The sequence below is a fragment of the Miniopterus schreibersii genome (assembly GCF_964146895.1).
Source record: "Miniopterus schreibersii genome assembly, chromosome: 5".
NCBI lineage: Eukaryota > Metazoa > Chordata > Mammalia > Chiroptera > Miniopteridae > Miniopterus > Miniopterus schreibersii.
The window spans coordinates 82,245,975-82,266,445 of record NC_138106.1 but is presented as its reverse complement, the minus strand read 5'-3'; the positions used below and the strand labels follow the sequence as shown (position 1 = coordinate 82,266,445).

General features: G+C 39.7%; 1 protein-coding gene across 1 annotated transcript in view; it reads right to left on the bottom strand.

Moving 5' to 3' along the window:
• ERICH6 (glutamate rich 6) overlaps window positions 1-20,471 on the bottom strand; it is a gene marked incomplete at both ends in the record, with an annotated part of 37,866 nt that overhangs the window by 13,470 nt on the left and 3,925 nt on the right. The window contains 9 exons of the mRNA XM_081138003.1: window positions 1,395-1,480; window positions 7,057-7,202; window positions 8,073-8,143; window positions 8,724-8,881; window positions 9,850-9,963; window positions 12,500-12,616; window positions 12,718-12,773; window positions 13,065-13,127; window positions 16,669-16,760. Of these exons, the coding sequence (XP_080994129.1) occupies window positions 1,395-1,480; window positions 7,057-7,202; window positions 8,073-8,143; window positions 8,724-8,881; window positions 9,850-9,963; window positions 12,500-12,616; window positions 12,718-12,773; window positions 13,065-13,127; window positions 16,669-16,760 (903 nt within the window). The remainder of the gene's footprint in view (window positions 1-1,394; window positions 1,481-7,056; window positions 7,203-8,072; window positions 8,144-8,723; window positions 8,882-9,849; window positions 9,964-12,499; window positions 12,617-12,717; window positions 12,774-13,064; window positions 13,128-16,668; window positions 16,761-20,471) is intronic.

Here is a 20,471-nt window from a genome sequence, read left to right as displayed (position 1 = left end):
TCAGCCACAGTTCTCAAGAGTTAAGAATTACAGCCAGGTCGGCCGGGCGTGGCTCAGCGGTTGAGCGTCAACCTGGGATCCAGGCGATGGGGGTTTGATTCCTGGTCAGGGCACATGCCGGGGTTGCGGGCTCCATCCCCAGTCGGGGGCGTGCAGGAGGCAGCCGATCAATGACTCTCTCATCATTGATGTTTCTCTCTCCCTCTCCCTTTCCTTTCCTCTCTGAAATCAATAAAGATATATTAAAAAAAAGAAGAAAAAAAAAAGAATTACAGCCAGGCCTGGCTGGGCGTGGCTCAGCGGTTGAATGTGGACCTGGGATCCAGGCGATTGGGGTTCGATTCCTGGTCAGGGCACATGCCCGGGTTGCGGGCTCGATCAATGACTCTCTCATCACTGATGTTTCTATCTCTCTCTCCCTCCCTCTCCCTTCCTCTCTCTGAAATCAATAAAGATAAAAAAAAGAATTATAGCCAGGGCATGGAAATTATTTAAAATTTATTGGTACAATTAAAACAAAACCTACACACTTTCTCATAGGGTCTAGGGAACTAAACCTTCATCACACTTCCTGTGCCATGAAAGTCGTTTTCTGGTTAATTATTGAGCTTTGACTAAACATTTAGAAAACTACTAAAAATGACTTTCTCCTTCAAAGTGAGGCCCTGATTCACCAAAAAGTCCTCCCCATTTCATTGGGATTTTTGTTTGTTCTTGCTTTCCTCAAGGTATTAAATAGCCTTTATGTCAAAATACTGAATGGCCTGGCCATCGGGCAGAATTTCAAGTGATCAATAACGTACTTCCCATAAAATGGATATTGAATTTTTGTATTAAAAAATAACATGCTGCTCATGTGTAAACTTCTGCACATTTTCTGGAGGCAAAAATCTATCAAAGCTTTAAAAATGCCCCAACTTCTTACCTAGAATTTCTACTACTAGGTATTTAGTTCAAGAAAATAAGTGATAAGTATGAAAGGAAATATGCACAAATCTGCTCATTTAGCTATTGTATATCATAGCAAAAAATTGTGAAAACACCTTTGTTTAGCAATAGGGGACAGGTTAAAAGAATTATAGTACATTTCTATGATGAAATACCATGTAGTTATAAAATGATGTTATATCTCTATATTTATTGCACATTATATACTCATAACATTATCTATTGTATAATATATGTAAAATATGAATAGTTGAAGAACTGATTTAAAAAATTACATGCCTATAGAAAAAAGTAAGAAATGTTATATGAAAAGATGTTAACAGCTTTTCTGTGGTAGAATTTGGTGGTAATATCTATTTAAAAAATATATTTCTATGAATTTTTTCTTTATGTCTTTTTGTGAAGAAATAAAGCTAATAAAAGTAACTTGTTTCTAGAAAGGATACAATATTTGCATTGTCCCATCTGGAAATGAAGTCAGAAACTTGCCCCCATGTTTATAGTGCTTCTCCAAGAGCTCATTCCTCACGATCTGTGACCCACAGAAGATAAAAGGACACTTAACTGTTAATTGTTTCCTATAGAATGCATTAAGTATCACAACAGACATCCTTTGCTCGCTAGACAGTGATACAAATTATTTCTTAATTTAAATTTTTGGAGACAGGGAAAAATCCTTAAAAATCCTTTAATGATTTAGGGAAAATCATTAAAGATGGTCCCTAATCCCTGCAGATAATTTGATAAAACCTTCTGGCAAAAATCTGACATTACATATCTGTTTAAAGGGTTTTTGTTTTACTTTATACACAAATTACTATAAAAACAAAACAGAAGATAAAAACCAGCCCTACAACAATGAAAATATTCTATATCCTGATTGTCTTGGTAGTTACATAACTCAAAATTCATAGAGTTGTACATCCAAAAGAGGCAAATTTTACTCTATGTAAGTTATACTTCAGTAAACTGACTTTAAGTCCCAGTGGCAGCTGCAGTACCTGCTGTCTTTCAAGGGTGATCTTGAAGTTCATCTGAGCAAAGCACTAGCGGAGCGAGCTCCTACTTCACCTCCGAGTTTAGCTCTTTCATAGATAATGCTTCATAGGGAGATGAATTTGGCCCCAACAATGTTTTATAAGAAAATAAAGATTCAATTTGATTCTATTTATTTCTAATTTTGAATTGTGATAAAATGGATACAAGAGTTCCTAAGGCCAAACAGTGGAGCAATCTAAATTTTTATGTAAATGTTGCCATTTATTTTAGAAGATAATACATTTTTCACTTTTAAAAATTATGAAATATGAAATACATTTAGATAATTGCTAAAACATGCTATTTTCTGAATCAGTAATTGTAAACACCCATGTTATCACCACCCGAGTCAAGAAAGAGAACAGTGCTGAGAGTCTAGAGGCGCTCAGTGTCTCTCCCAAAGCCAATATCCTTCCTACACACAACCACGAGTCTGATTTCAAAGTAGCTTCTCTGTACTTTCATAATTTCTAGACAGTATAGTTTAATTTTTCCCATTTTGAATTCTACACAAATGGAATCATACATTATGTATTTTTAATATTTTATTTTTCTGTCAACATTTATACATGTCCCAGTATGTAGCTGTAGCCCAATAAGTTTTATTTGTATATTATAAACAATGATACTACGAGCATTCTTATGCATGTATACTGGTACCCAGTTCCTCTCGGATACTACACCCAGAGGTGGGATTGCTAAATCCCAAGATGCCTGTATTCCAGTTCCCTAGATGATGCCAAAATAATTTCCATGTTGTACCAACTTACATTCCCACTAGAGGCAAATGATAGCAACTGTTGCTCTATATTTTTTCCAACACAGTATTATCAGGCTTTACTTTTTTTTTTTTTTTTTTTTTGCCAATATGATAAGTATGTAGGTATGTACTGATCCCTAATTGTATTTTAATTTTCCTTTCCCAGGTTACTAATGGGGTTGAGCTCCTTCACATATGTTTATAGGTCATTTGAATTTTCTCCTTTGAGAAGTATGCAAGTTTTTTTGGCTCACTTTCTATTATCTTTTTAGAAAATAGATTGTTTATTATCTATTGACTTTTTAAATGTCTTTTTACATTTAGCACGTAAGCGTTTGTATGTCACACGTGCTGCAAATATCTATCTACCTTCTCTTGGCTTGTCTTTCACAACTTTAATTTTTTTTTTTAATGTCTTTATTGATTTCAGAGAGAAGGGAGAGGGAGAGAGAGAGATAGAAACATCAATGATGAGAGGGTATTGATCGGCTGCCTCCCGAATGCCCTCCACTGGGGATGGAGCCTGCAACCCGGGCATGTGCCCTGACCGGGAATCGAACCTCAATCTCCTGGATCCTAGGTCGATGCTCAACTGCTGAGCCACGCTGGCCTGGACACAACTTAAATTTTTTTTAAAGATTTTTTATTGATATTTAGAGAGAAAGGAAGGGAGAGGGAGAGAGAGAGAAACACCAATGTGAGAGCTCAACATTGATCTGCTGCCTCATACATGCCCCCTACTGGGGATCAAGCCCACAACCCGGGCATATGCTCTGACCCAGAATCAAACCAGCAACTTTTCAGTGCAAAGGATGATGGCCGACCAACTGAACCACACTTGCCAGGGCCACAACTTTAATTTTAATTTATCAAATCTTTATGGTTACTGCTTTTTTCATCAGTTAGTAAATCTTTCCCTAACCTGAGGTAATACGGCTATTTTCCTATATTAAGGAAATCTTTATAGTTTTGCATTTCACACTTAGGTCTTTAATCCACTTGGAATTGATTTTTACATATGCTGTGATGTAGTGGTTCCAATTTCACTGAAATAATTTGGATACCTGACTGTCCCAGCACTATGTATTGGACAGACTTTCCTCTCTCCATTACTGTGCAGGGCCACTGCTGTCACTCATCAGCTGTTTACACACGTGTGTCTGCTTCTGGACTCTAATCTGTTTGCCCTGCCCTAGCACTGCACCATCTTAATTCCTCTGTTTTGTAAGAGATTTTACTAACTGGTTAAGCACTTTTCCTTCCTCCCAGCCTGTTCTCAGGAATGTCTTGGCTATTCTACATTCTTTATATTTCCATGTAAACTTTAGAATCAACTTGTCAACACCTCCCTTTCCCAGCTTACACAACTATACCATCCTGTAGGAATTTGAAATTTGGGAAGAATGTCATATTTAAAATATTTAATCTGCCATTCCATGAACAAACTTGTTAAATGGGTTGTTCAAGTATCCTATTGTATTATTGCTCCTTTTTGGTCTAATAGTCCTCTCACTTATGAGAGAGGTAGGTTAAAGTATTCCATTATGATTATGGATTGAAAATATTTTCTTTTGTCTCTATGAAATTTTCTTTTATATATTTTGAGGCTATGTTAATATGGGAAAATATATTATAATGTTCTGTATTTGTGGTGGACTAAAACTTTTCTCATTATTAAGTGATCCTCTTTATCTCTAGTAATGCACTTTAGTATTTTCATGATCTATCATTTTTACTTATTTAATCTTTTTGTATCCTTATATTTTAGATGTGTCTCTTATAAACAGTATATGGTTGACATTTTATTTTTTTAGTGGACAGCCTTTGTCTATTAATGAGTATTTAGTCTATTTACATATAATTACTGACATTCCTTGATGTTTTGCACTTGTCCCTCGTTACCTGTTTTCCTTTTCTCTTATCCTTTCTTGTCCTTTGGGGGTATTTAAAATAAATTGTTCTATTTTTTTGTTCTACCACTACTAGCTGGGAGATTGTACTCTCTGCTTCTGTTATTTTTCTGGCTACTCTAGACATTTCAGTAAGCAAACTTAATTTATCAAAATCTGAAGTTAAGTTATGTATTTGCCACTGCAAAGTGTCTAGGATTTACAAAAAATAAAAATAAAAAAAATCACCTTGCTTGGGATTCGTTGGGCTTCTTAAATCTGTGGGTCAGTCACTTTTCTCAGTTCTGGAAAACTATCCATTATCTCTTCAAATACTACCTCTGCCTGATTATCTTTCTGTTCTCCTTTTTATTTTTTATTTTCAAACCTGTTTTGTCACTTTATAGTTTTCTGTTCCCTCCAAATATCTTGAAGCCAATCTTTTGTTTTCATAAAAATGGTTAGATTACTTCAGTTTCCAAAGTCTTTGCAGATCTTTTCTTATTAGATGTTATTTCTCTGGATTTTTTATTGTGGTGTTGTTTCCTAATGTTCTTGATTCTTTTACATATGTACTGGTAATTGAACTTGAAAGATAATTTATAGGAGTAATTTGAGGGCTGGATGAGTAATCTTCCCCCAGACAGTATTTGTATTTGATTTTGTCAGGCTCCTCAGTTCACTGCCTCCCCTAAAGTTCTATGTCACCCAAGAGAAACAAACCTGGTCTCAGTAATTTAACTTCTATGAATCTATTCTGAGAAATTACACTTATATAAAAAATATATTTTTAAAAATTCTCACAGAAGATATTCCCTCCATTGCTTTTCAGAGAGAGTGGAAGGGAGAGAGAGAGAGAGAGAGACAGAGAGAGAAACACCAATATGAGAGAAACTGAGCCTGCAACTGAGGCATGTGCCCTTGGCTGGAATTGAACATGAGACCCTTCAGACCACGGGTTGACCTTCTAGCCACTGAACTAAACTGGCGGCCAGAGCTAAAAAATAAATTTATACACAAAGATATTCAGAGCTATGTTACTTAGTATAGCAAAAAATTGTTAATAATCTATGTCCAATAAGAGGGGAATGGTTAGATAAACTATATGAAAAAAGCACAAAGATATTAAAATAATGTCAATATAAGCTACACAACATCATGGTAAATTTTTTTTATAATTGAGTTTAAAAAGAGGTAAAAATTACATATATAATGTAAGGACAGGAAAAGGGCATCTCTTTTTTCTTGCTGTGGCCTTCCACAATTTATGAGAAGCACCTGGTAATTAAGCCCCAAGATTGATGTCCTCTCTGTTCAAACTGCGGGACAAGGTAAGCTACCCTCAAGGCTACATTCCTGCATCCCCCTTCTCCCTGCTGTTTGCACAGCTCAGGGATAATTCGCACCAAGCAGTCTCTAGTTAGTAGAAAGTTCCCTTCCTCCTCCCCTTCAAACTGGCCTTTTTTGAACTCCTCATAACTTTTGCTCAAAGCATGTTTTACAGGCCTGGGAAAAATACTGATAAGACCCCTCCCTAGGACATCTGCTGGACTGTCTCCTGGAAAGCAAACAAACTGTAACTTTTCAAGACAACCTCCCTGCGAACTGCTCAACTTCAAGACAAGCATCACCTCCTTGTTGCCTAGCAACAGCACCTGCCTAAAAGAGCAGGCTGCCCTTTGTTTCTGGTCCTTGTATTGATCAGCAATGCACGGGCCCTTTCCTCTCTTGGAAAGTAAAATAAATTTCCTCTCTGCATGTCTTCTCTTAGTTGTGAATTCTTTCACAGCCCGCATCACTGGCCAAACCCTAACATGCAATATAAGTACAAGGATGTTAACAAAAATCCAATCATAAAAAAGTCTAGAATGGCATTATCTAATAGAACTTTTGGTGACCATAAAAATGTTCCATATCTGCACTGCAATTTGGTAGCCATTAGTTACACACAGCTTTTTAATACTTGACATGTGGCTAATGTGACTAAAGAATTACATTTTAAATTATATTCAATTTTAATTATTTTAAATTTAGCCGTATGTAATAGTTGCTACTATTTTGGCTACTGCAGGTCTAGAAAATATTGAAATATTAATAATAATTTTTAGGAAGTGGTTGAGACTTTTGGTGACTCCCCCTCCTTTTTTTTTAGTTTTCAAAGGGTTCCAAATGTTCCTTAATGTACAATTAACACATTTTAAAGTAGAAGGGCTTTAACCAAACTAGTCCCCCATAAATCATATGTAAAGTATTGTTGTAAAGTCTAGAAGAAGTTAAAAGGCCAAGTCTATACCAATTCTTTTTGACATATAGTTAAATATGCCATGTACCCAAGCTGCCACATTCATCATGACAGCTTTTAAAATTTAGGTAAAACTAATTTTTAAAGAGTAGCAAGTAAAAAAATTACAAGCTAATTACCTTCCCACATGCTGTCCTAGAATCACAACAAGCAATGGATATGTGTCTTTTGTCTAATATAAAATCAAATAGTCTGTCATCAGGTTTCTTTTTTTCTGAAATATCCACGGAAAGTTGATAAGAAATTGTTTTATAGTGCTTTGAATCTAATGGGAAAAGAAGCACATGAAAGTACATATATGTTTTAAATTTTCCAAAACTTCTATTCTAAAGTGAAATTGTAAACTCTATTGCAAATGCATTGATTTGTCAGGCATTTTTTAATGGAATAAAAATGAAGACCTTCACTAAATTAAAGTGAGGAACCTTCTTTGGTTAAAAAAGAAAAAGATACCATTCCTTTGTTAAAAGAAGAAAAGCGATCGGCTAAGTGCAATTTTCTGGACTTAGATTTAGTAGGAAACAGTTGACTATCAAGGAACTTTATACTAGAGATTTAGTTAAAAACAAAAACAAACAAACACATATCGTCTCTCAATGTCTTCTCAATAGCACTGAGTGGTAGAGGAGGAGCCTGATGCTCAGAAAGATTAAGAAATTTACCCCAAAGCAGACAGTCTATGAGTAGGAAAGAAAAGATATAAATCCAGAACTTGTGGTTCTAAAATGAGTGCTTCTTCAACTGTTCCAGCGCTATAATTAGACTGGCTGGCTGACTGCTGGGACCTGTGTGAAGAAAGAAATCTGATTTCTTTTTGACAGACTTTCTATACCTCAAAATGGAATGTGTGCTTAATAAAACAAGAGACAATGAACTCAAGAGCTCTTTGCAGTTATCTGTAAAGTGCTCAATAGATGTTGCTAATTCATTTCAATCACTAACAGCGAGATGAAGACTAAAAACTTCCAAAGCTGGACGACTTGAAACTGGATTTTCTGAGCTGTTCTGACTAATGCATCAACAAAAATGAAAACTTGAAGTAGTGTTTTTTAAATATGCCAGTGTTAGCTCTTGGTCAAACATGTGAGGTTTCTGATGTACACCTGATCTGTAACATGAGCATTGATGAACTCACCTTCTTCAGAGAAACTAGTATGTTCATTTCTTTTTATTGCCCAATGTCTGGCCATTTGTTGCTCCTGTTTTCTACAAAACAAAAATAAAAATGATGCATAAATCTGAAATGTTTTAAGCTTTAAAAAGTATATGACTAATTTTAACTGTTTAAATGTCATCCCCTGTGATTTTTACCTGTTATTACTTGTGAATCTAGTTATTTAATCAAAACACATGGATCTCCACTCTAGTGGACAAATTTCTCCAATATAGGAATTCTGAATCACCCTGAGATTCTGGGTTGGTAAATTTCTACCTTAAATCAGTGAGCTCATTGAGTTTCTGGGAGTTTCTGAATCTCATAACATCCACAGGAATTGCAATAGGTTTGTTTGGCCAATTTTATTTCTTCATTGGGAATTTATCTTCGCAATTATGTACTTTGAAAAACAAGGTTCATTTTACGAAGAGCTCTCTAAGTGAACCTGAGTTTCTTTTCTTTTTAATCTCTTTATTTTATTTTTGCCATCACCATTTATCCCTCCCACACCCTTCTCCATCTCCAGCCCTCCCCGCCCCCCCATCACCACACTGCTGTCCTAGTCCCTGAAGGTGAAGAACCACTTTGACAAATGCAGATTAAGCTTCAATATTAAAGGCTCAATGTCACCTCCCGAGGGCCTTTTCCTTTTCTTTGAGTCTGTCCATCTCAGTGCCGTGGGCTGCATGAGGGTAGATACTGATGAATTCTTCTTTAGAGCTTTGGATTTTTTGTTTTTCCTCATAGATGTAGTCAATCAGATTTTGGAAATTATTACAACAGGAAGCCTAAAAACGAAGATCATTTTCATCTTTTTAGTTCTGGATAAAGGTAACTACAGGGGGTAAAAACCAAACATGGCTAATGCGGTTGAATAACAATCTATAGTAACTTTTTTTATAACAAATTTATTGAGTTATAATTCATACACCATACAATTAACTTATTTAAAGTGTGCAGTTCAATGGTGTTTAGTGTATACAGAGTTGTGTAATCATCACCACAATCAATTTTAGAACATGAAATCGTTACCCATTAACACTCCCTCCCTCTCCTCCCCTCCTCTCAGCCCTTGGCAACCACTGACCTATTTTGTCTCTGTACATTGCCTGTTCTGTACAATTCATATACATGGAATCATACAGTATGTGGTACTTTGTGATTGGCTTCTTTCACTGAGCATAATGTTTTCAAGGTTCATCTAGGTTGTAGCACGTATTAGTACTTCAGTTCTTGTGACTGAATAATATTTTTATGAATACACCATATTTATTTGCCCATTTATCAGTGGAAGGGCATTGGATTGTTTTCACCTTTGGGCTGTTATAAATCATGCTGCTGGGAACACTTGTGTACAAGTTTTTGTGTGGACAAATATTGTCAGTTTTCTTGGGTATGTACCTAGAAATGGAATTGCTGGATTATATGGCAATTGTACCTTTAACTTTTTCAGGAACTACCCGACTTTTTTCCAACATGGCTGTACCATCTTACATTCCCCTTCAACAGAGTATGAGAGTTCCAGTTTCTCCACCTCCTTGCCAACACTCGTTATTATCTGTCTTTTTTATTATAGCCATCCTAGTGGCTGTGGAATGGTATCCCATTGTGGTTAGGATTTGTGTTTCCCAGACTGCTAACACATAACTTTTAAGAATGGTAATGCAAGGGAAAGATGCAGGAGAAAATACTACATATTTAAAAGTGGTATTTAAAAACAACACTATTTCCTCAGTAAACCTGCTTTAGAACTTACCTGTTTTATTGGTTCAGAGTTATTGTCGTCAGAATAAACATCCAAATCAGAAAGAAATGCTCTTAGATCGCTCCCACAAAATTCACACTTGGGCAACATCTCCTCCTCTTGTTCCTTGAGAGAGGGAAAAAGTGAACACCTGCCCACAAGAGCCTCTGAGAGCAGCAGGAGCCAGAGCTCTGGGGGAGGCCAGTGAGCGTTCACCAGGACAGTAGGGACAGGGAAGATGTACAGACATTGAGAACACCTGTCAGACCCCCTGAAGACCCCCAGAAATGGTTGGTGGGAAACCTCCAGGAGGCTGAGATCCTATACTAGAAGGAAGCAAGCCAGAAAAATATGTATATTCCAGAATGACACATCACTTCTGTTCATGGGTTGGTGAGGGTTGAGGACTCTGAAGTGGTGTTTGAGGGCCTCTGTCTGGTGCAGTTCACCTGAGCACAGCCGAGCCCATCAGGAGCTGTGTGGGGTCCTGCGGATGCCTCCTTAGTGTAAGAAGAAAGTTGCAGAAATGACTGTTGAAACCAGAGCCCCTTGCTGGGGAGGGAGATACAGTGTGTAACCAGATGCGAGAGGCAGAAGATTACACATATCAGATTGTAGGTAAATGTTCTATGGAGTTTGAATACCATAAACCCTTTCAAGAAGTGTCAGGTAAAAAAGTCTTGACATTACTATGTAGGCCACCTTTACAATGATCACCTTCCTAAATTCGAGTCCTTTCTCAAGGGGAAGCCCAGGATGGGGCTCTGAATTCTCCTGTCTGAGCTTTGAAGGGAACTCAGGAGGGGGAGGAGGAGACCAGGGGAAGCAAGAGGGAGATCTGGAGTTAGAAGTTCAGGTGGCTCAGTGAGTGACTGATGCACCGTGAGTGGCCATGTTGGAGATCTGAGGTCATGACTGCAAGCAGGCCTCAGCACAGGCCTCCAGGAAAGGACCAAGATCATCACTTACAGTCACAAATGCAACCAGGGTATCTGTATTTGCCATAGAAACCATTCTCTGGGACTGGCAAGATGACCATTGTGGGGCCAAAGTGCAGCTGAGGTGGCCAGTACAGTCAGGGGTTCATCACCCAATACCTTTAGCCATTGAAACTACACAAGAGTGTAGCTGAAAGCAGAGGACTTAGTGGGTGGGTGGGGTAATAGAGATAGCCTAGTAATAGAGATATGGTGGTGTAAAATCTAGGATGGCTCCCAGACGAGGGAGCAGGGCACAAGGAGGGCTTGACAAGGCCAGGCCATCTACAACTTGTTCCATACAAGGGTCTTGGTAGTGAGCTCCTCAGCCCACAATCCCTCTACCCCTTCACCTGGGGTGAAGCGAGGTGGAGATGCTTCAGAAGACCAGGAGTGGGGCTGAGGCCTACACTGAAGAGGGAGCGACTGGAGGGGAAGTGGGCAAGCTGGCTGCATTGCTCCGGAACTAGACAGTGTTCAAGCCCATCTCAGAGGGCCTGGAAGGTCTGGCCAAGGAGCAGGAGGAGCCGGCCCTGCCCAGGTGCTAATGCAGGGAAGCTCCTGGAAGAAAGGCTCTTCCTTATGTTCAGGCCCATCTCTGGGGGTCAGAGGAAGAAAGCTCAAGAAGCTTCCCTGGATACCAGCCTTTGTGGTTCAGAAGAAGGAAGCTGTTATGATTGAATAAAGAATTTCAACCCAGAGAGTCAACAGGGTGACCAGAATGTTTAGAGACCTGGGCTTGGTTGATGTTAAATGGCATGATATAGTCGATGTGCTGCACAAGGAGCAACGTGTCAGGATGTCCACGCAGTGTTCCCGCCAACTCCTGCACACCACCTGCGACAGGCTGACTTGCATGATTGGCCTTAGGGCACCCAGAAGAAGTAACCAGAGGGGCTGTGATGTGGGGCTATGTCCTCTCTCCAAGTGGCCGTCACACCAAGTTTGGAAATAATCATCCCCCAGGCAATCCCTCGCCACTCTGGAGAAGCAGGTGCTGGATCATCCTGTTGGAATGACTAAGGTGGCCTTTCCCTTGCCCATCAAGCACAGGCATTAATTGGTCAGTTAACAAGATCAAATATGGCAAACCTATGTTTCCAGGTGCTATGGTCACTGTTACAGGTTGAATTATGCTCCCGTGAAAAGACACATTGAAGTCCTAACGCTTGGAAACTGTGAATGTCGCCTTATCTAGAAAAGGGGTATTTGTAGATGTCATCAGGTTTAGATGAGGTCATTAGGGTGGGCCCTAATCCAACACGACTGGTGTCCTTGGAGAAGAGAGATACTTGGACACAGGCAAGCAGAACGCCGGGACCGCAAAGATCGAGAGGGAGAGATGCGTCTGCCAGCCAAGTATAAGGACTGACGCCCACAACCAGGAGCCAGGAAGAGGCAAGAAGTGCTTCCCTCTTGGACGCTGGATGCTGACTCCCTGATTCTGGACTCCTGACCTTCAGAACTGGAAGACAATGTGTGTTTGTCATTTTAAGCCACCTTCTCTGTGGTCCTTTGTGACAGCAGCCCTAGGAAACTAATCTAGCCTCCTGTCCAAGGGCTGTTTCAAGTAATGGACTCTTTGCCTGTGTTTTTTTAAAGTATGTTCACTGTCTTTTGTGCAAATCATCATGTGGCTTTTCACATCATTTATTAAAGTAAAAAAATGAAAGAGTTAAAATCACCTTGAAGTCACTTCCTATAGGGGAAAGCTCCCCTTTGAATGCCAGGCAGGGTGGCGGGCCCACGCTGGGTAACGTTCTCAGAGAAGGCTCAAACAGTGTTATGAAGTCTTCCTCAAACTAAATTTTAGAGAGAAAGACAGAAAGAGAAAGTTGAAGATTGAATGATCAACTTTCACCATGAGGAGGGTTTGCTAGTTGGGCTGATAAACATTTCTTACCTCCAGCTCACATAAAATACTTAGTTTTAGCTCTTCTGGATTAATTACCCATTTTTCTGAAGAAAGAAGGATAGATTTAGAAGGAAAGCGTAAAGCCTTAGTGCAGCGTGTCCCATCCTCTCTAGTTGGAGATCCCAGCCCATCACGCACACGCAGACACGCACACACGCACACACGCACACGCAGGCACACTTTAAATGCGCTGAAGCCCTGCCTTTCACCACCTTCTTGCATACATTCTTAGGGGAGGGCTTTTCTAAAGGGCATGGGAACCATCCAAGTTAAGTTGGCTCCCTAATAGCGGTTTGCCTTTGCAGGCACAGGGATGACTCCAAACATCCATTCACCTCTTAACGTAGAAGCTGTATTTTCACGTTTAGGTTCCTTCTGTATAGAGGCTTTCTTCTTCCCTGTAAAAAGAGTATATGTTTGTCATTAATCCTGACAAAGTAGGAAAGAAGTTTAATGTACAAGAAAAAAATGGCCCTGGCTGGTTTGGCTCAGTGGTTAGAGAGTCAGTCCATGGACCAAAGGGTTTCGGGTTTGATTCCCAGTCAAGGGCATGTACCTGGGTTGCAGGCTCAATCCCCGGCCGGGTCAGGCTCTTTCAGGAGGCAGCGGATCGATGTGTCTCTCTCATCGATGTTTCTCTCCCTCTCTCTCTCCCCTCCACTCCCTTCCACTCTATCTAAAAGCAAAGGAAGCCCCAGCCGGGTGTGGCTCAGCGGTTGAGCATCGACCTAGGATCCAGGCTATCGGGGTTCGATTCCCGGTGAGGGCACATGCCCGGGTTGTGGGCTCCATCCCCAGTCGGGGGCGTGCAGGAGGCAGCTGATCAGTGACTCTCTCATCATTGATGTTTCTATCTCTCTCTCTCCCTCTCCCTTCTTCTCTCTGAAATCAATAAAGATACATTTTAAAAATAAATAAATAAATAAAAGCAAAGGAAAAATATCCTCGGGTGAGGGTAAAAAATAAAGAAAAGAAAGAAGATATGCCTCTTGGAAAAATAATTACCATTATTGTGTTTATAACTTTTTTTGGGCCTTTTTCTAAATAACATTTTATCAACAATAAGGAACAAAGAGAGGAAACCCACCACTCTAATGCCTCACATTTTAAAATGTTTCTGTCCCTTTCTAGCACTAGAACACTACATGGATGCATATTTTACTTGATTATAATCATGACTTGCAGATCCTGTTATTTTGTGCTTTTCTTAAGTACTATGTGTTTACTTTATGTCTGCTATTCTATGAAAGATTTTTCAGGTAGACTGGTGCTGGGGCAGGGGTAGGGGGTTCAAGTTCAACACTGTGAACCAAACCACCAGTCTTATTTCCTCCACAGACTCCAGGGCAGGACTGGAAATGGGGAAGGGAAGGCAGCTATCAACACACAGTGACTTTCAGTAAATCTAGAAGTTTAAGCACATGGGATTGGAATGATGAAAAACCAATCAGAACAATCTACAATCGCTCAGAGGCAAAGGGAGGGGGCTGGCCCGTCTCCCAGCAGAGCAGGGACAGCGAGAGCTGCTGCTGGGGAAAGAGACAGGCTCCAGAGGTGACACACTTTCTACGTGGAGTATTTGAAAACATTTTAAATATGTCTTAAGCATTTTGCCCAACAGAAATGCAAGCACTGGTACAGTATAAGTCCTCATTTAAGTCATCAACAGGTTCTGTGACTTTAAGTGAAATAACCTATAACAAAATTGATTTTACCATTGACTATTGGTATACAAGTAGTAAGTTCCTATGGTAACTCATCAACATTATATGAAATGACATTATTCAAGGACCTGCTGTATAAAAACATCAGTGCACAAAGATTTTCATTAAGGCATCACTTGCTATTGGGAAGAGCTTGAAGAACCAAATCAAACCAACCCTGAAATGCCCAGCACTCAGATTTATTACATAAGTCACAATAATTGTACATATGGGATCCCATGTAGTCATTCAGATAATTAGACACCCTTTCCTGACATGGAAAGATGTGCACAACACATTGCTCAGTAAAAAAATTAAAGAAGAAATAAAACTGCTGTTATTCACAGGAAATGTAATTGTCTAATAGGCTTTCAACTGACAAAGTATTAGAATTAATAAGAGGGTCAGAGATACAAGATTAACACATAGAAATCAACAGCTTTCCTATACAGTGACATAACCAATTAGAAAATATAATAGGAAAAAAGATTCTAATTGTTATATCAATAAAAAGACTAAAAAGTACCTAGGAATAAACTAATAAGAGCTGCATATGAGTTGCCTATGGAAAGAAAAACTGGAAAAGAATCATTAAAAAATGGACAGGGACTGGCTGGGTGTGGCTCAGTGGTTGAGCATTGACCTAGGATCCAGGATATCGGGGTTCAGTTCCTGGTCAGGGCACATGCCTGGGCTACAGGCTCGATCCCCAGTTAGGGGCTTGTAGGAGGCAGCCAATCAATGACTCTCATCATTGATGTTTCTGTCTCTCTCTCTCTCCCTTCTTCTTTCTGAAATCAATAAAGATATATTTAGGAAAAAAAAAAAAAAAGGACAGGTACGCTAATCAAACAAGGAGGCCATTAGAGGTGGTGGCAGTGCTTTGGTGTCCTATGTAAGCAAACTGAAACCTAAGTCAGAGTCAATTCCTGTAAATGCCTCAGGGTTCAGAACAGCCGATCACAAACAGCCAACTAGGCTTCCCCAAACAGTGTGACCCTGAAGCTGCAGCCAATCAAGTCATTTCCCCGGTGTGCTCCGTGTGTTCTTTATAAAAACCTCTCCCGTAGCTCTTGTCAGTGGAGGGTTGCTAAACACTTCTGGCCTGATGCTGCAGGATTCGAATGAATGTCTGCTCAAACACACACTTAAACATTTGAAAATGCCTCAGTTTATCTTTTAACACTGCCAACCCAGATCAAAGAATCAACTTGTCAAATTTCAATGAAAAATCCAATCAGAATTACATTGACTATAGAGATTAATTTGGCAATAATTAACATTTAAAAAAATATATTTGGTCCATTTTTACGCTAGGTTGTGTCACTCCTTTGTGCAAACCCTCCAGTGACTTCCCACTTCATTCCCACTGAAAATGACTTGGTCCTCATTGTCTCTTTGACTTGTCCCCTAAGGTTCTCCTCCTTAATTATGCCCCTGTAGCCACAGGGGATGCCTCCTTGATCTGGAACACTCTTCCGGCAGAGATGGTCGTGGCTCACAGTCTCACCTCCTTGAGGTCTTTGCTCAAATTTTTCAGCTTCTCAGTGAAGATTTCCCTAAGCACCCTGTGTAATCTTGCATCCTTCCTGCCCAACATTTTCCATCCCTTTTACCTGCTTGATTTCTCCTTAGCACTTACGTCACCTCATGTATTATATATTTACTTGTTTTGGTGTCACTTATCTCACCATTACCTCTACCTCCCACACTTTAATAGGAGATCATTGAGACAGGGGTTTTGCTTGTTTTGTTCACTGCTGTTTCCCTGGAATAGGGTTTGGTCTCTGATAGGTGCTCAAAAAGCCCCTGATGAGTAAGTGATACAACACAAAACAAATATAAAAAGGAAAGGTTATTCGTAAAGATTACTTTTGAGGACTATATTGGGGTATGTTAAAAATTTAATTTTTACATTATATATTCCTTAATGGTTTGACATTTAAAAAACAGCACGCATCTGTTACTTCTATAATAAAAATAAAGATATACATCAAAATATAATGGCAGATTATTTCTTGCTTTGGACATAAATGCTACAATTTTTTAAAGACTAAGTGCCAAGTAGTTTACATATTCAACCTTGTTTTATTATTGCCGACATATGAGGAGGAAGCAACTTGCCCAACCATCACAATGTTAGTGTTGGGCTGGGATTCAAACCTGATCTACCAATGGCCTACACTGCTCTTTCCATCCCACCACTCAGCAAAAGCTAAGAAATCAAACTACTCACCAGGCTTCTTTCTGTTGGACAAATCTTGAAGCCAACTTTCTTCTGTTTGGACTGACATTTGGATTCTTGGATAGAAATCCCTATAGATCATCCTGAAATTTAGACAAAACATCATTTATGAGTATACCTATATAGTTGTCAGCAGTTCTTCTAAATACAGTACATTTAACAATCAAATAGCAAATGTACAAAGAAGATCCTGAATTCTATTTTCTTTGAAATATTTTCTCCCATTTTTATCTCTTCAGTAAAATCAGGCACAGTATATTTGCATCTTATCTGTTCTTTAGAAAGTACTCCTTTCCAAATTCTGGAGGCTCCCAATGCCATATGGTCTCCCCAGGGACGAACTTCCTACCACTCTGTGCATGTGTGCTGCTAGTGGTGGTGGCAGTGATGTTGTGTGTGTTTAAACATTTCCTTAGATTTAAATGAGAACATATTGCTTGTTTTAAATAACTTAAAAATAATCCAAACTCTTTTTAGAAGGCTGAAGTTAAATGCATTGTAATTTAACAACCTGCATTCTTTCTGCAAGTAGTTTAATCAGTTACCTGAGTTATCACTAACATGATAGAAAGGCAGGAATTTATTGACTTTTACTAGTTAAAATGACTGTTACTGGTAACAAGTACAAGATAACTATTGTTTTTCAAGTTCCTTTGCCTCTTTGGATTTCATTTTCTTGTAATAATTTGGGGTATCGTCAAAAATTATCAAACAAAATTTTTCCAAATAATTTAGTCAATTTCAGAACTGTCCCTTTTTTCATGTTTCTCAGTTCTCTTGTGTCTCCACCTTCCATTTTTGGTGCTTTGCTCCTCGGTACATTGCATTAGTGGGGTGTTTTGTTTTCATTCTTAAATGACTGTGCCCTGTAATGGGTGAAGAACTCCTCTGCCAAACCTACCTGTGCAAGTCCCTGGGGGTGCTCTGTCTGTCTAACCTCCTGGAGAAGCAAGGTATAGGGACCAAGAGTACAGGCACATTGAAGAACAATCCCTAGACAACATTTAAAGTTTAGATTCCCCTCCCCCCCAATGAAACAGTTAACAAAATCAATATATTATTCATCTACGTCTCTGTTTTCCTTAAATCAGCACCAAAGATTGTTTCTGAAATTCTGTGTCAAGATGGCAGATGACCAAGGGTAACAACAAAATCCACATTTCCTGAGAACTTACTGTGTGGTAAGTACGTACATAGTATTTGCTTTCTCACATTATTTCATTTATCTTTGTAAAAAACAATCCAGGCAGGTATTAGCATCCCTTTCTACAGGCAAGGAAACTGAGGCTCTAAGGAGCCTCTCAGAAATTATGTGCAGCAGAGGCAGTTGGGGGCCCAGGCCTGTTTGGCTCCCAAATCTGTGCTCCTCTGCACTCACCTGCTCCTAAAGAGTAACAACATTGCTCGACCTGAAGAGATAGGGCCATTATAAATGGAAGGTGAGCCAATAGTGGTGGCATTTTTATGGCCTTTTAGGACAGATTTCCTTAAAAACACACCTCACCAAATTCACCAGAGAATGCTATGGAATATCAAAGAAGCATCTTCTTAGGAAGATTTATGAGAGGAAATGGAGATTTGATCTGGGAAAGAGCTTCCCATGTAGGAAACCAAGGTCAAGAGGGCTCCTGAGCACACAGGTCTGTCCTTCCTTCCTGAGATAACAAATACTTAAAAGCAAACAAAAAACAGCCCTGGGAAACAAGCAAGCTGTCATCAGTACACAAGTAATATTGAAGAAGTTCTTACAAGAAAGAAAATAAGTGGCCTCCGGTTGATGGAAAACCAGAGCAGGGGACACCAGGGCTCCAGACAAGAGAGGTAAGCTCTATATGGAATTCCCGAGGAGCTCCGAGCTCAGGCTCCACCAAATGCAGAGAGGGGGCTGGGGCCTGTCATTCAAGTTCAAGGAGTGAACTTGGAACAGCTGCCAGGCAGGCTCCTTCTCTCCCCTTATACAGAGCATTTGGCAGGAGTTGCTTCTATTTCCACAAGAAGCCCAAAGAACTGCTTTCTAAAAATTGTGAGCAGCCTGCCTGAGGGGTTTGGGGCCTGACAGACAAGCAGAGCACAGTTTGAGGTTACTTAGGACCTGCTCAGCAGGCTTGGGTGAGGGACAGGCACATTCTACCCAGAAAGAGCTCCAGCCACACAGTAAAGTGTCCTTACCCTAACTCTAGTGATAGTGGGGATGTCCATCTTGTCTGCTCCCTGCTGACACTTCGCAGGAAGCTGGCTCTGACATACGTCACCCACCTACACAGGACTCACAGTCAAACTCCCCTCTGCACGCCCTGTTGGAGAACAGAACTACTTAGGCCCTGGCAGGGCAGCTCATTTGGTTAGAGCGTTGCCCTGCCAGGATCATGTGCCAGGATTGCAGGTTCAATCCCCGGTCAGGGCACGTTTGGGAATCAGCCCGTGAATGCATAAATAGGTGGAACAGCAAATCAGTGTTTCTCTCTCTTTTCCCATTCTTCCCTCTCTCTAAAAATCAATAAATAAAAATTTAAAACACACACACAAAAACAGACCTACTCAGCTGCAGGACTCCATTTTAGCTCCCTAACAGTCATTAATTTAAGAATACAAATGGATAACCAAGGATTACCAGGCACTTAAGGTCAATCAGTAGCATAGAAGAGGAAGGACCAAGATAAACAAACTGAACAACTAACTGATCCTGAAAGAAAAAAAGCAAAACAAAGAACAAAGAGCAACTTGAGTGTATTGTAAGAGCATCTCAAAGACATTACCCCCCCAAACCCCCTCACGCGCTATTTGAACAGCAGCAGAGAACAAGAACTGGATCTTAGAAACTACAAATATGAATCCTGAAATAAATCCTGTACAAGGGCTGCACAGGAGCACGGAAACGCCTACAGCCTTGAAGGCATCCAAGAGGCCCAACAGCCATCCTTCCGGAGCCCTGAAGGAAAGAGCAGGGGCAGGGACGGGCGCAGATAAGCAGGTATCCAGCGGCTTGAGAGTCGCTGCTGAGCGGTGCTGGGTGCTAGAGTGCAGCGAAGCATGGGCGTCTTCAGAGCGCAGAGGGCAAGCGGCTTTAAGCCTATTGTTTTATGCCAGGTTATAGGATTATTAAAGAATGAAGCAAAATGAAGAAATTTCAGGACAGGCAAGGACTCAGAAGTTGAACTTCTCATGGCATCTATATGAAATAATTCCCCGAGGAGTTTCTCAGCAGAAAGAAAGAAAGAATAAAAGAAAGAAAGCAATATGGGGATCAAGAAAGTGTGGCCATTGAGCCCAACTCAGAAACACTGAAGACAACTAAAAGCAACTGAACGTTGGAAGTTCATCTTTTAAGAGTCAAGTTTTATGAACATAGGATTTAATTTTCTTGTGCATAAATCCAGTCACATTATTGGGTCTTAGCATGAAATTATGAGTATTGTCTATTGGTTTTTAATTTTCAGAATCAATCTGTACCCAAAGCACTAAGAGTTCATTATAATTACAAAATATAATACAAATATAATAAAGTTTGGCAAAGCAATATGACTTTATATTAATATGTAAGTTTTAATATAGTTTGTTATACAATTTGTTGTTAGATGGGAAAGGGTAAGAGGAGCTGGAAGAAAGTAGAAGTGCATTAATATGTTAATTTTTCAAAGGTTAATAGTCACTAAAATTGACAAATCAAGTAGAGGTTTAAATATCTTAACGTCCTAAAGGTTAGAAAAACTAAAAATAAGCCCCGCTGGCATGGCTCATTGGTTGAGCATTGACCCATGAACCAGGAGCTCATGGTTCAATTCCTGGCACATGTT